The 16,169-nt window shown below is 38.7% G+C and overlaps 1 protein-coding gene across 2 annotated transcripts in view; it reads left to right on the top strand.

Annotated features, from left to right (window-relative positions):
• The window catches only part of LAMA3 (laminin subunit alpha 3), a 114,287-nt gene that overhangs the window by 2,933 nt on the left and 95,185 nt on the right, over positions 1-16,169 (top strand). For both annotated transcript variants that reach the window (XM_064655077.1, XM_064655067.1), the window contains exons 2-4: positions 3,552-3,704; positions 14,338-14,455; positions 15,069-15,187. In XM_064655077.1, the coding sequence (XP_064511147.1) occupies positions 3,552-3,704; positions 14,338-14,455; positions 15,069-15,187 (390 nt within the window). The remainder of the gene's footprint in view (positions 1-3,551; positions 3,705-14,337; positions 14,456-15,068; positions 15,188-16,169) is intronic.

The following is a 16,169-nucleotide window of genomic DNA, read 5'->3' as shown; positions in this document are numbered from 1 at the left end:
AAGTTCAAAGACACTGTAAATAAGAGAATCTCTTCTTTCATGGAAAATTGGAGAGAAGTGCATTAAGCTTTTACAGAACCTAAGCATAGAAGGATTTAAAATCAGCAGAAGTATTTATGTGTTGTTTCTTAAAAGAGTCTGAGAGAAGGTCATGTGGCATTTACATAAAGTAATAGGTGTAATAACCCCTATGTTGGACTGATGCAAGTTCCAGTGACACCACACACTTGAGTCACTCTCTTTTTGTCTCCTCTACAAGGCTGGATTGTGGCTGTTGCTCTATGAGCAAAGAAGTTGGAAAGGAGGTATGCAGAGTGATCCTCATTCTGTCAAAGGGAGCACACAGCTCTGTTGCCGGTGCTATCTGAAAATGAGGCAAAGAGAGGAAAAGCAGACACAGCTTTATTTCCACTGCTCTGCCATTGGTCATTCTTGTTCAGCTTGTCATTTGGTGGAGTGTGTTTTAGTGAAGCCTGAATTATCCAGCAAATCCAAAAAGAGTGTTTGGAGGTTGTTTAAAGGTGATCAGTGGGATGGACAGTCCCTTCCTGGGCAGCTCAACCAAGGCTCTTAAGACAGTGCTGGACATGCCCTCTGGAAAGCAGTGTATTTCCCTTATGTAGCGCATCGACATGTGGGACAATAACTTAATAAGAACAGTGTTGAGTGAAGAAATGTACAAGAGTGTAAAATATTTCAGCAGCTGATAGATAAATGGCATGCCTGGTTTTGCCTGCCAGTCTGTCCACAGTGGTGTGCGGGTGTGCATTAAAGTCTAACTGCATACCTGTCCTGCCCTGCCAGTGTGCACAGAACTGCTAGGTATGAAATAATGAACAAGTTCTTCATTGTTGTCACTTTCCATAACTTACAGGCAAGACATTTTCATCCCTGGGTGTCTCAGGTCCACACTGGTGTATTTCAGCAAATCCTTTCATGCAGTTCCAGGTTTCTCCTTTGCTCAGGAGAAGCAGGGGAAAGGAGGGTAACAAGGTCACAGCAAATGCACACCTGCCTGCCTGATGAACTGCAGCCAAAATCAGACCAAGTCTCGAGCCCCAGTCTCCTGGAACGGAGACGTGTCCTGTAGCAGTTCCTGAGATACTGTCAGTGAGAAGGAAGGCTACTCTGTCCAATAATTTTTTTTCTTTCATTTTTTGTTTTGCTGCCTAGTTGGCAGGGTTGCTGGAATGTAATTTTAAATAACTGAAACTCCAGCTGTTGCAATGAAATTCTTTGAATTATGTGCCCCAAAAGAAAAAGATGGTATCTTGAGTTCAGATCAAGTGCTCTAGTATACTGAAATCACCTAAGTGCATGTAAATTAAATGCTTGCTTTTAATAGTCCCCGTTGTTTACTGCTCATTCAGCCTTTCTTTGAGGTTGTTTCCAGATCGGAGCTGATACTGCTCTAGCAGCAACTGTTTCCTGTGTATTTCCAAGCTGATCATCGTGAATGTGAATTTAAACTGTGTTTCAAGCACATCGTAAAGCTATTTAGGGAAGCTGGTACTGTTGTAACATATATGTCAGAACTCGAGCATGCATTTGTGAGGAAAGATGCTGTGATGTGGTAGTAGCTGCAGTTGTCGGTGCATAGATCGATTTCTCAGGGTATTGATTTTGCAGAGAGCAATATGATTCTGTCATCACTGCAGAAACTGGCAATGTTGCCCGTGGCTAGCATGGGCTGATGTGGTATCTGCTGCAGCAAACTACCTGAATACAGCAGTGTCCTGGCATATTGTAGTTCATATGAAAATCAGCCAAACCATCTTCTCTAGCAGAGCTGGAGGAGGATCGTGTTATAACATGACCCCAGATAAAGTTAACTGACTTGTGTATGCGAGTTGTAAGTCCCTAAACAACTCTTTGAATTCTCGAGAGTTAACCCTCAGTCAGGTTGGCACTGGCAGTGCTGAATCAGAACAGCTAATGGTAGACATGGCCTCTGGAGACAGCGTCATATTCTGGGCTTTCCAGAAAAGGAGGATGAGGATGGAAGTATTGTTAGATGTAGACACTGAAATTAATGCTATTGATGCAAAAATATTCAGTGAATATCTATGTTTTGTGTCTGAAAGACACAAGATGGTGTATTTGTATCACATGAGAATGATGAAGTATTTTCCAATCCATTAGTAACTATGGTAGATGTTAAATAAATTCCACTAGAGATAAACATCTTAAATTCACCAAGCTTGCAAGACTGTTCCCAGCAAGAATGTGAGAGCCCTTATGTTATTCCTCTGTTAAAAGTGGACAAGTATGATTGCTCCATTTACTTCACACTGGTTAGTCTGACAGCAGTGACAAACAAAATAATGGCAGTTATATGGGATTCTCTAAATTCTTAAAGGGTAGGAACATGCTTCATGCCAGGCAATGTGGATTGCAGGAACAACAAAGGAATTGTCGTGTATTTGATGAAAATATGCTAAGTTGAGAAGGTAACATTTACCCCATTCTTTTTATTTTAATTGGGAGTCCAACAGTGTCAGCACCTCACAGGCTGATGGATTAAGCAACTGTCTGACTTAAGTAACTGTGATGAGTGTACTGCCTCAATCAAATGTAATTTTTTCTATTGGGGTTCTACAAAGATCTGTGCCTGGCACAGTTTAACATTTTCACTGATTATCTCCACCCAGTGATTGGAATAAGAAATGAATAGGACAATAAAAGATTCCTTAATAACTAATTACACTGTTTCAGCACTAATCTTAGTGGACTGTAAAATGTGTTTTCTTGGAGATAAAAATAGCTTGTGGGGCAAGCCAAGATGTGAAATCAAAAGACAATTAAATTTCCTGAAGTTTATTCATCATTATTGTACAAAGAGCTTTAGAGACTCTCAAAGGGCATCTCTGGAGTGTGGCTTTAGTTGTGCGCTGGAAATTGGGCAGTAACTTCTGGAAATGAGGATACAATGGGATTCTTTAAAGGGAAACTTAAAGAGAACAGTCTATATGTTCTGTTGCATTTTCCATGGGCACATGTTATTCAGAAACCTCTGATTCATAATGTATTATAATGGCATGAAAAAAAATGAAAACAGTGTTATAAAATTGTAACACTAAACTTATAGGCAAGTAACGGAGGGGATTTTTATGCTTTTATTAATACCAGGTTATGTGTATATGCGGATATTTCATGGGAGAATTGAGGATAATTTGTTTGTTGGTCCTAATCCAGTTCTAAGGAGCTTTGTTTTATTAATTTCCTGCAAACACCACTGTAGATGTCATATAGGTAATTTCACCAAAATGTCAATAAATTAGTTAATAAAGGAAGATTTACTGCAGCCCCTTTATTGAGATTCTGAAATTTTTGTTTGTAACATAAATGTTAGTGTGTTTCAGAGTATGGGTGTGTAATTTAATTGCCAGGGGAATAACTTACACTCTAAAAATTATACTAGGCAAAGAAACAAAATTTAACCCCATTTTTAGTCAACTAAACTCTAGATCAGAATCTCAGTTAACAACCGCATGTGTCGCCAGTGCATAAGATTTTGTCTGAGACGATCTTTTTAATTTATTGTGTTTCAGGGCCAGTTTTGTGATTACTGCAATGCTGCTGATCCCAGCAAAGCTCACCCGGTAACCAATGCAATTGATGGCACGGAGCGCTGGTGGCAGAGTCCTCCTCTTTCTATGGGCTTGAAGTACAACGAAGTCAATGTCACTTTAGATCTGGGACAGGTAAGTGCATGAGCAGTTGGGTGGAGTTTGATCATTTCTTGCATTTATAAATATGCTTTGCAATTGGGGGAGACTTTTGAACTGATGATTTTGACTTCCAACAGCACAGCTTTTTTGTCTGATTTATGTACGTCGGTATTTTTTTGGCTGAGTTAACTATATTAAAGTGATTCTTTTCATTTAGGAATTTGGAAGGTAGGAGTTCCTGCCACTGGCATCACATAAATGGTGTGCTTTCTTGCACAGACATTTTAACTTGTTAACCTGAGGTTACACAGGAGGACCTCTTAGTTGAGGGCTCTGTCTTCCATTTAATATTTTCCTTTTCCATGAGCACAGAGAGAGAGACTACATGATCTCTGTGCATGTACGTGATTTGAGAATAATGTTTGGAGTCTGCTTTTGCCTCAGGGGTCCTTCTGGTTTCTCTGTCATCCAGCAAGATCTTCATGATAGACAAATACTGATAACGTGGTCTAAAAGGGAAGGGACAGCAAAACCAATGTAATATTAATTAATAATGAGACAGTAACATGAGCACCCATATTTCCTGTGCAAGTGATGGGCAAGTAGCTGAGTAAAGCCTCTGTATATGTATTTTAAGTCACAGGGATGGATTCTCAGCTGCCATAATTGGGCACTGATCCAGTGAAATTAGTTGCGCTGTGCAAGTTCACAACAGCTGAAAATATATGACTATAAATACATGTGTGGGTCTACATAGTATATGTATATGTGTGCATATATATTTTGGACAGTAGTAACTGTTTGTTGACTGATTATATTGGACAGGACTTTTTCAGTGGGCGTTCAATTTAGTTGGCAGCAAAGGGAGGGATAACTAAGCAAATGTTTCTTTCTGAGACTCACCTACCATTTTACTGGGGATTCAGGTGCAACTTATTTTACGTCTTCTGTTACATGGTGTTTTACTGCCTGTGTCCCTCACATGTCTGTAATGGTTCTCATTTTGAGAATATCTTCATTAGGTGTTTTTGTATCTGGTGTAGCCGCAGTGCAGAAAGGCCAGACAGTTAAAGATAGAGGATATCAGTAATTTAAACCAAATTGCTGTGAATTATGAATTTGCATTTCTTTTTATTACACTAATAACATGCCTATTTTCTTAGTTGCTTTTCTGCACTGTGCCATGAAAGAAAGGAGAGCTATGTAGAAGCTAATGAATTTTGAGGCCACAGCATCCACATTAGCTTGGCAGACAGTAGCTGGACCCCTATGAGTTGTGTTGCTCTTTCTGTTACACTGTACAGTTGAGGGGGGTTGTATCCCCACTGCTTTGTGCTCCTGTGAAGCAAGTCTCTCAGTTGTTCTTTTCCAGCAAACTCCAGGGAAATATTTGTTTCAGGCTGAACAAGCAGACTTGGGACACTGAATGCAGAGCAGGGTGCTATGAATAGGCACAGGAAGGCAATCACTTCCCAGTAAGGCAGACCTTGCTTTTTGAGCTGTTTGTTAGGGTCTCTGCAAGACACAGGATTAAGGTTACAGGCTGTAATTTGTCTTGTGGTGTAACCCAGTATATTTGTGACCAATGCTTGTGCTGCATCACCATCACCCTCTCATTTAACACGTTGCTCCATCCAAAACTTTTATTCCCACTGTGCACTTGTTATCTTCTTTGGAGAACCTACTAACAGACATCATACTTTTTATGTGGAGTTAACTTCTGAGAAACCTCTTTCTTTCAGGGGAAGGATATGAACTGAGTGCCCTCTTCTCATAAGAATCCTTGGAGACCAATTGCTATGTGCTAAGATTCCTGTAGTTATTAGAGAATTTCTCAGCAGGAGGATATGTGTTTCTCATTACTATGATACGTCTTGGAAAGGTGACTCTGAACTCCCTTACTTGGAAACAAGAGGAACGAGACAAAGGTGAAAATTACCTCAGGTCTTGTGATCAGGAAGGAATCATTTTAGCTGCTGGGTGGATGAGGGTTTAGTAGGATTCACATAGTGGTTTTTTCCCCCATTTCAGGGACATTATATTATATCTGCATTCATCCAGTTAAAGCTTAATCTCAGGATTTGTTTGAATTTGAGATTCGCTTTTGACGTTTTGCTTAGTATTCTCACACCCCAAATTCATATAGTAGCACACAGTACTATTAATGAAGAAGAACAGTAAACACTGTGACAGAGTAAGTCTATTCAAGAGAACAGGTAAACACTGAGACCCCAGTTCACCTTACCTTACTTCAGGGTCCTAAATACTAAGAGCTTGGTGTGTGTTAGTCATGCAGACTTTCTTAGTTAACAGAGACAGTTTTTCAGAGCGCAGTTCCCCCTCGGGTGAGCTGAGATGAAGGTTTTGGTTTTTAAGGAAAAATAAATCTTAAAGTTAGATATGTGTCTAAACACTTTGCAGAACCACAGGCTGTAATATTGAAAAGATAGCAGGGATGTACTTTTCCTCACTGAATATTTGTCCTCTTTGTGGTTTTGTTTTTGTTTGGATTTTTTTTTTAATACAAGTCACCTTTTTCTGCAAACAAAATGCGGAAATGTTTTTGCATGTGCAGAATGTGACAATGAGTAAGGTACATATGCGTGCAGGGAAGCAATGACTGAGAGTAAGCTGGTCATCAAGTATCCACAATTAGAGGAAGCAAAATTTAGAGCAGAGTCAAAAGCTTTTAATTTACTATGTTCCTGCTTTATATCTTTCTGATTGAGAGCAGAGTCCCAGTGGAGCCTTTTGCCATGGTCTCATAACAATATTTAATCGAATAGTTGCACCACTATGGAAGTTTTAGCATTCACTACAATGGAGTTGGAACAGAACACCCACCTAGTCCTGCTTCTGTTTCACAAGGGCTAGGGGTGATTTTGAAAGTCAAAATCCCTTCAGGATGCTAAAGCTTTCTACTAGAAGAATGCTCATTTTGCTGCACTTTGTAATATGAGAAAAAGCAAAAGCCTTAAAGCAAAAGCCCTGCTTTACTTCCCTTTCTGACTTTCTGTACTATAGTTACACTTCTAATCAATCACAGTCCTTCTGAATAACAATTATAATGTTGATCCCTGAGGCTGTCTCTCCATTCTGTTAACATACCTGCTTACACTGTGGCTATTCCTGACTTGTTTAAAGTATTTGGATCAAATGAAGTCTCAGTTATTCCTTTAATTGGTCATGTTTTTCCCGATGTAGTTTTCACCATATTTTAAACTTCTGAATTCAGAATGTCTGGCTGAAGTTCACTGCCCTTCCCCTGACTCTTTGGATTGCCTAATTTTAGCAGGTGTGCCCTCATCTTTGGCTTGCTTAATGCTCAGCAGATATTACAGTAACACTCCCCCAGGTATTTTTTTGAACTTTGTCTTCAGAAGAAGATGAAGGTTCAGTATAGTGTATGATGAAAAAGAAATGTTTAACTATTACACTTCAAAAAGTATAGCCCACAAATTTTATTGTTGCTTTAGTTATATGTAATTTTTTTTTACTGTGCTTTTGTGGCAATAATGTAGTGCTGAAAGACTCAGGCTTGGTGAAGTCTTGTGCACTAATATGTTCAATAATTTTTATGTAATAATGTTATTAGTCACTGTTGTAAATTAAAGGCATACAGTGGAATGTAATGTCCAAATTAGTACTTTTATTAGGGAAGGAGACAAACTCAACCATAAATTTAAGATAAGTGCTATGGCCTGTGGAGGAGTTCATGATTTTGTTTTCTGCCAATTAAAGCATATAAACATTTTGTAAAATGCCTCACAGTTTGTTACATCTTCTGAGTTGCTTTTATATGGTAGGGGTTTAATTTTTATCTTTGATAACAATCCTTTATGTCCGTAGGTTTGTTGTGGTGAATGTAAGTAGCTCTGACTAACTGTTGTCATTAAAAACAGTTGTTCTTAACTTATAAAGGATTGACATAATAATTTTAAATGTTTCTGAAGTTGCAGTTAATTTAATTATTGCTCTGTAAAATATAGTGTCCTGTAGGCCCTTCTCCTGTAGGGAGAAACTGTCAAGGTGGTGGGAAATTTATCATAAGCTATGTTGAACCGGGCTTCCAAAAATAGTCATTGCACTCACTGTACTTGGCTGTTAAAGACTTTATAGCATTGCTGACCCTGAAATTAGGCCCAGGTCTGGTGTGAAATTGCATAACCTCTGTAATAACACTGAGAAGTCCTACAGATTAGGGCATGAGAACCACTGCATGAAGCTTCTGCAGTCCTACAGAACTGCCCCAGCAGTAAGTCAAAGCCTTTCCTCTGGAGCCCCTGCTTGGCTCTGAATCCACAACAACACTGAGCCCTGCTCTGTGGTTCACACTGAGGAGAAAGGGGTATTTTTAGTCTGGGAAAGGTACTATATCATCCCTACGGTACCCAAAAATGGGTGTTACTTCATATTAGAGAAGTCTGATTCTGAGTGCTTCAGTTTGTGCAGGAAGCTCATTTGGGATCATGCCACAAAACAATATACTTTGAAATTAGTTGTGATTTTTGCCTCATACCACAGTGAGGTGTATCTAGTTGTAAACTCTAGATTAACACACTTCAGCTGACCAAGTAGCAGCTGCCTGATGGAATTTTCTAAAAGTTGTATCAGGTAATACATGTTCCATTTATTCGTCAGTCACACTACAAGCAGCTCATTCAGAACTGAGCTGCCAGCCTTAATCAGGGAAATACTCTTTATACATTATTTCTTGCTTATATGTTATCCTTTAAGATGTAGTCAATGTGTTGTGATTTCTTCAAGCTTTAATTAAAACCTTTTTGAATGGCTTAGAATTTTTTCCTTATGTTTGCATTAATAGATGGGTGTCATTGGCTTTAAAATGCATTTTTAATTCTAAGTTGGTATTATTCTCAAAATAAAACCTTGCAAGTCTTGCTCTCCTTTGCTTTCCTGACACTGTCTTCCTCTGATTCTTGCTCAGCATCCCTTTAGGAAGATCTTTGTTCCCATTCATTGATCTCACTTCCATCCCTCCATGTCTGTACTTCTGCTTCACCCCCCTTCCTTTTTATACTCATTCCTACATGATACTTTCATTTTGTGATATGTTGTTCTAAATACCTCACTCTCAACACAATATATTAAGAGCAGAACCTCTGCTCATAGCCTCTGCAATTCCCTAGGTTGCCTTCCACTGCTGACAGTACTACTATGTTCTTTTTACTTTGGACTATAGCCCTTATAGGGGGACGTTTATCTTCTGGACAACTGAGGGCTGAATCGTACAAATCCTTTCCCACATGAATAGCTTCAGTGTTCTGTGAGGAAATAGGCCATATGTAAGAAATAATTATGAGCATTGAGTTGGTCTTTGTCCGAATCCCAGTGGAAAAGTGGCTGCATGAGAAATTTCAGGAAAATAACTGACAGTCCTTGATGTATTTGCCTGCAGCCTTGGCAAAAAGACCAAGGACTGATTGAACCTGAAGAATGGGCTACCCTTTCATTTCTGGAAGCAGTTCCTTCTTATAGAGTATTGCCTGAGAAATATATGGAGAGCTTCTCCCTTCTGGTCCTGCCATCAACTGGGATAGAGAAAAGATCTCCAGATGTGCCAATGAGGCATATGCACAGGCACTGACTTACCTAACTAAATATGCTCTCTAGCGTCAGTGGCTAGTTAAATGAAAGCATGATGTGAATACAATGTACGCACAGATAACTGAACAACGTTGGAATTCTTGTACTTATTCCTGGCTTCTGCACCCCAGGCTGTGATGCTGGCACGCAAGGAGTAATTTCTGCATGCTGTGCAGTGGGAGCCTCTCCAGTCACTGTCACTCTTTACAGGTGTAGACATTGCTGTGTGTATTTGTACACAGTTAAGCACATTCAGAAGATCTAATGCCTCTCAGATACTACCCACACATGATTTTCTCTGCATGTCTGCTATGGCTACTCTTCCACATGCCCAGAAGAGTAGCTGGAAACTGCCAGAAAGACTGGGTTAGCTCTCTAGTTGGCATTTTTTTATATTACCGTTTCATCTGCAAAATACATTGTTGAGAATTTGCCAAATACTGACTGTCAGGAGTGTTTTATACATATCTGGATCTGCAGGAGTGCCTCAAGTCCTACTGAGATATTTGAATAAAGGGAGTGCTTACCTCTTTGCAACTTCAAGAAATCAAAGCCTTTAATGTTAACCAGAGTATATGGGATTTTTATTTCATTTAAATAGATGTTTACCTTTATGGCTTGGTCTTTGAGAGGAAACAACGCTCAAGACCTTAAGGCTTCATTACATTAAGAAAGTAATGGGCATGCACATGCCAACCCTGTGCAGTCAGTGGCACTAAGGTGTGGAGCAGATGCCAAGCACTCTTCCATAAATCCCACTCCTTCATCAGCCCACATCTGAGTTTAGTTTAGAATGATCATCAGATTTCCGTCTCTTCTGAGTAATGTGCAATGCCAACCGCATTATTCAAGCTAATGCCAGAAGCCTAGAGGAACAGTCTTACTATGTTGAGGGAAGTTTTGGTGGTGTAGATATATCTGATAATACTGTCTTAGGAAATTCCATCCTGCTGGAAACAGCTGTTCTCCATACTTCTACAGCTCAGATTACACGAAGAAGGATTGCTGTGGTATCTTTTTGAACACATCTTGAGATATATAGAATGCCACAGAGATGGTCTACCTGGATTTAGTTGGGTTCTTTTTACTACTACACTCCAGCACTTTTTATTCGTCATGAGCCAAAAAGGAAGAATGATCTTTTCCTACAGATGCAGAAACACAGCATTATGATTGTTCGGAACATAGTGTGTTTTTATTTTGCGCTAGTTTGTGTCCAACGCTCATCTTACAAGTCATTTCAGTATTTTAATATTCTGGTTTGAGTTTATGGTGGCAGGAATGGAGAAAAATGTGTTATATCTTTATATGTGTATATCTGACTTCCTTCCATCTTCTCATGTATTTTAGGATTCCAACAAATGTTGACAATTTCTCTGTATAAAGAGTTGTTTAAACTTTTAAAGAGAAAATAGAGAAAACATTTTAAACCAATATTATTGTGATTTTTAGAATTCTTATGAGAATGCAATGGGTAACAGGAAGTTTTCTTTCTGTTGGGTTAAAATAAGTAGTGTGCCTGCTGTTAGAGGTCATGAATATTGTATCATTAACAATAATGGTACAGTGTAACTCTCAATCGATTTAAATGTGCTCTTTTAATGCAATCTTAAATTCACCTGTAAGAGCTTCTGTAAAAGTCTCTCTGTCTTTATAATGTAATGTTGGTAATATGTGACACTGAATTTTAATTTTAATTCTCAGATGAGGAGGGCATTTTGCTCACTCTGCTGGATGATTTTTAAAAACTTTTTCTGGGTTTTTGTGAATCTTCAAAGTCACTGACTGCAAGAACACTTCAAATCTGAACTTGAGTGAACAGGAAAAAGTCACATCAATATCAGACTAGTTAAATTCCAACTGTTGATAATCCATCAGGTTTCAACTATGCTGCTAGATTACAGGATACGATGTTTGACACTTACAGTAATACATCCTCTCTCAAGCATGCATTTCCAGAGTGGATTGTTTCCAGTAATGGAAACAAAGTGCTGTTTCTACTTTTAAACTTAGTTCTATATTAATACAAGAAAATTATAAGAATTTTGATTGAACCATATTTCAGGCTTTTTTTTGGTGAAACTGTTTTTTACTATTATATAGTTGTACCAAAAAAGCTGTTATTTTGACGCTTATTTAACGTTTTAACAAACCTTTTGAAGGAACAAGTATTTTTTTTATGAAAGATATTCAGCCTAAAAGCAACCAAATAAACTTTTTCTCAAAAATTAAGGCACGTTCCTTTTTCCCTCAAGACTGAATGGCTGAAGAAACACATTGCTCTCAGTTTAAAGGCAGTTTAATCTGCCTTTTTTTACAGGGTAGGTCTTAGGTTGGGATCAAGATTTAAATTAGTGAGATGCCAGCTTAGAATATGTGATTAAAATTGGCTATAATAGTTGTTTTTCTAGGTCTTATTTCAGCAAGATTACTCTTTTATCTTTAGCAAGGATGTATTTTCTAAGCCAGTGGTTAATTTGCTTCTGTTGTTACCTCATCAGATTTGGAGAGAGATCATTCATCAACTTGGTCAGTATTTAATTGTAGTGGAAGTTTGGATATTCAGGATGCTATTCTATATTGTTGATCCAGGTCAAAACCAAGTCATAGGCACTCGTGAAGACAGAAGCAGGACAGGTGGTAGGGTTGGTGACTGTGTTTTGGTGATATACTGTCATTAACTAACACTAATTTAATTTTTATCAAGACTTACCCCTCTCCCCTTCCTGAATGTGACTGTACAAACCTGAGCAGTATTTCAAACTGTGAGATGTTAGGAGAGCTGCATGTGAATTGAAGATATTCCTATGCAGCGGTAATTTGAAGTTGCCATGCTTTTTTTTAACTTCGTTTTGTGATTTGCATGGAAATAGGCAAGGAGTGGTGCTGGGAGGCAGTTCTCTAAGCATTGGCAGACTTACAGAGTTCCTCATATAAAACACATATCGGACAGTATTTCAATTTCACATGCACTGAGTAGTCATGGGCTTAAGCAAATTGCACAGTTGGATAGCAGATGTGGCATCCAGGTGTTTGACAGGTGCTATGTGTTGATTCGACTGTTGTGTGCCTTCATTTTGGCCACTTTCTTTAGATGTGTATGAAAGGTTGTAGTCCAGAGTGACACCGATGTGTAAGTGGGCTTGTCTCGTATTTCTTCAGCGGTGTGAAAATACTGTGGAAAAGGAATTCACTCCAATATTTTGCTGACTCTTTGGAGAAGGTATCGCTTCTTGTGAGAGACGAGATGAGAATGGCTGTGTCAGCATTTTGAGTAGCATCTGAGTAGAAGAATATAATGACTGTATGACAAGCTGAAGCAGATGTCATCTGCTTTTTTGGAGAGTAGGTAGAAGGTCATTGTTGTAATGATTCTACAACATGACTACAAGCAATGGAGCCCTGGAAAAGGCAGGACTTTGTCTACATGCTTCCTTCTTTTCCTCTTGAGATTTCTAATTTAATCATTTGTCTTGATTAAATCTGTGTCATTCAAAACATAGACTGTTATCTTGCTAATGTGCACATAAGGATGGGACTTCTAAAGACCTTAAAATATAAAGGAAGAAAGACTATTCATAGATAGGCAGTTGCCTGCCGAGTGCAAAACTGGTTTGAGCACATAAATGCCTCTTGAGAGATTCAGCTGAGTTAAAACAGGAATATAAAACACCTTATTTCTTTAGGAATTTCAGAAGTATTATGCTTTCCTGGAAGTATACCAGTCTTTGCACTGAATAGCCGTACTGGATGACATGTAATGTCTGTATGGCCAATATCCCTCTTGGTGGTCCCAGTTGGTGTGACAGCTATTGAACTGTTCCTAGCTGGCAGCTGAATGGACCAGGCATGCCAAAAGATGCTGTTCCCAGTTTGTGGTTGAGAGCTTGTATGCACTTGTGGTTTGGAGTCTAAAAACATTTGCAAAGTATTAGCTTCAGGGTTATGACATTTGTGAAGTTTGCGCAAAGATAAACTGCTTGGATGTGTTTGATGTGGGGGCTCTGGCATCAGGTACTTGACAAACCTTTGACTGTAACTCTCCCATCAAAGTAAGAGTCTCCTACCAGCAGATAATTCTCAAGTGAGCTTGTTGAGGGGGAAATTCCAGTGCAGCTTCACTTGAATATTGACTGTACCTCAGTATTGGTTCACTTTTATTGGCAGCTCCTATCCATGTTGTGGTCGTTTAAATTTTAGATGACCTTTAGAATCAATCTGTTTAGCTTTTTGTGAAAAGATAGTTTTTACTGATGTTCTCGGTTTTATGACTGTGGATTGTCCCAAGAGGCTTACAGTAAGACACCTTTTCTTGTCAAATCCATTTTTACTCTAATGTTTGGGAGCTTTCTGTCTCTGTGGTCTATCTCTGTGATACACAATGAGCACCTTGGCCTTAGAAACCTTGAGCTAATGAAGCTCTTTGAGCTGTTGCAGACACTGAATGAGCTACCAGTCATAAGAATCTCTCCTGTGTTATTTCATACCCACAAAACTCTAGCGTGGCTTGCTTTTTCTACTTGGAAAGTCTGTCAAGTGGCAAAATTATCTGGAAATATTCTTAAAATGAGGAACAGGTTTCTGAGATTGCTATCAAACACAGGCAAGGAGTCCCAGGGTTAAGGGTGTGCGTGCATTTTCTCTTACACCATTTTCATATTCCTTGACTACAAGCACAATTATGTGATTAACCGATGTATCAGGATTCTGCAAAAGTATCTTAGTTCAATGATGTGTTGAGATGCTAACTTTTCAAGGTTAAGTACTATATCCTTAACACACCCAAGCAGTCCATTTTCTGTACAACAGACTGTTCTGAAATGTAGGAGATGGCATTTAACACAGTCCTGTTGCAGTTGTCTTATACTTGAGCATGTTGCCAGGTGAGATAGCCAGCTGAGAATCTGTCCTCTTATTTTAATGGGGATGAAACTGCAGAGAATAACCTTCTCCCCGTACACTAAAGAAAAGGTGTTTATTTGCATTGGTTTTGTTATTATGGTACTTTTATAGACTTCAAAAAAGCTCCTGACAAGATCTGTGTATATTCTGTTACCAGCTCTTCCATGTTGCCTATATCCTTATCAAGTTTGCAAATTCTCCTCGTCCAGATCTGTGGGTCTTAGAAAGATCAGTGGACTTTGGAAGAACTTACAGTCCCTGGCAATATTTTGCTTGTAAGTATCAATCCTTGTGTCACTGCCCTTTTGTTGGCAGGTTTCTTTAATCATTCACTCAGTAGCAGCAAATCTAACTGTGGGGTTCGCTGAAGATTTCAACTGCAGAGAAGAAAGTGGATGTTAAATACATTTCTCTTTTCTTAGTTAGCTACAATACATTAGTGATAAGAGTGTATGAGTATGATATTTTGAACGAGTAATTCAGCATGTGAATTTTTTTCACTCTCTTGGGAATTCTTGGTTTGTTTGTCTTGTTTTTTGGGTATGTCAGAACTGCAGGGTCCTTCATCCCACGGGACCCTGAAATTTCTTGCAAAAATCAAAGTGAAATACGATGCAAAATTTTGGAGTACCTACCTAACTTTTTTCTTTGTGATGATATGAGAAATACAGGGCCGTGTCTTGTCAGGCATCGCTGAATTGCTTGGGAAGAGAAATGATTGTTTTTAGGAATTTCTGGTTTTCTGTGCTGAGCTACACAATCACTGTTATTATTCTATTATGGGATAGAATTTACCTGAAAGCACAGGGGATTCTTCTTTGTTAATTTAAATCAGAACAATAATGTTTATTTTCACATATAAGATTAATTTTGTTCTTGCTTGAGTAGACTCAAAAGCAGATTGCTTGGAGCGCTTTGGAAAGGAAGCTAATCTTCCCGTGAGGAGGGACAACGATGTCCTTTGCACCACAGAGTACTCTCGCATTCTGCCTCTGGAAAATGGAGAGGTAAGTGCTTTTAGGAAGGTAATGTGTAATGCTGGAAGCAAACAGCATTGGTTTTGGAAGGTTGCTGGAAGTAATTTTTCAGCTATGACTGCTTGAATCCACATTAGTAAGTCCATAACCATGGTGAGATTTTGGGAGGGTGACTTGACTCCTCCTAAATTTCACTATTCCTTGTGGGGGTAGGGGCTCCTCGGAGCAACCCGTGTTGATATTTATCATAATTTAGGTACCTCACTGTAGCCATATGCTTTTGAAGGTGTTGACTGCATTTTCTGAACACTTCCATTGTGTATGACAGAACTTAGTGCACCTAAATTGCTCGTGTGAGTAAAGGCTGTAGAAACAGATATTTACCATTCAAGAATAAGTAGCTGTTTAAAAAAAAGAATGTATAAAAATGCTGCATGTTTATAATATAATACATGTATTTGGAAAAAGCTGCCCTGATTTTTGCTATTGTTACTTGCTGGGCAGAACTGTGGCTTGTATTATTTGAATGAATGTTAAACTCTTGGTCGTGCTGATGGCTTCTCCTGGCGTTCTCCTGATGTGGTTAGAATACAGATCTAAGCTCCTCAAGAGTTATCCAGAGTTTTGAGCATTTTGAGCATGAATCTCAGGATTCATATTAGAATAGAATTTGTTAACATATCTGTAAAATTTTCCTAGTAAGATATTGTAAAGGATAATTTCCACAGAGGAACATTGCTAGTGCCATCTCCTATTATATGCTCTATGACTATTTCTGAAGGAGTTGTGCTGCAATTGGAACAGTCATCATTCCCTTGTTACGTGCCTTAGAGTACAGGAGCCATTTGAAAATAGAAATCTGTTATCTGGATGGTTATAAATAAAGGAAAGTCTTTTATTAAGCCCTGTACGTACACACTAGATTGTTCATTCAATAAAGGTCCAGGATTGCTAGGCTGCTGGCAGCTGTTTCTTTAGAAAATAAAAAAGTATTGGAGCCCTTGTTTTGGAA

Source organism: Pseudopipra pipra, chromosome 1, assembly GCF_036250125.1.
Source record: "Pseudopipra pipra isolate bDixPip1 chromosome 1, bDixPip1.hap1, whole genome shotgun sequence".
In the NCBI taxonomy this organism is placed as follows: domain Eukaryota; kingdom Metazoa; phylum Chordata; class Aves; order Passeriformes; family Pipridae; genus Pseudopipra; species Pseudopipra pipra.
This window is presented reverse-complemented; position numbering and strand designations above follow the sequence as displayed.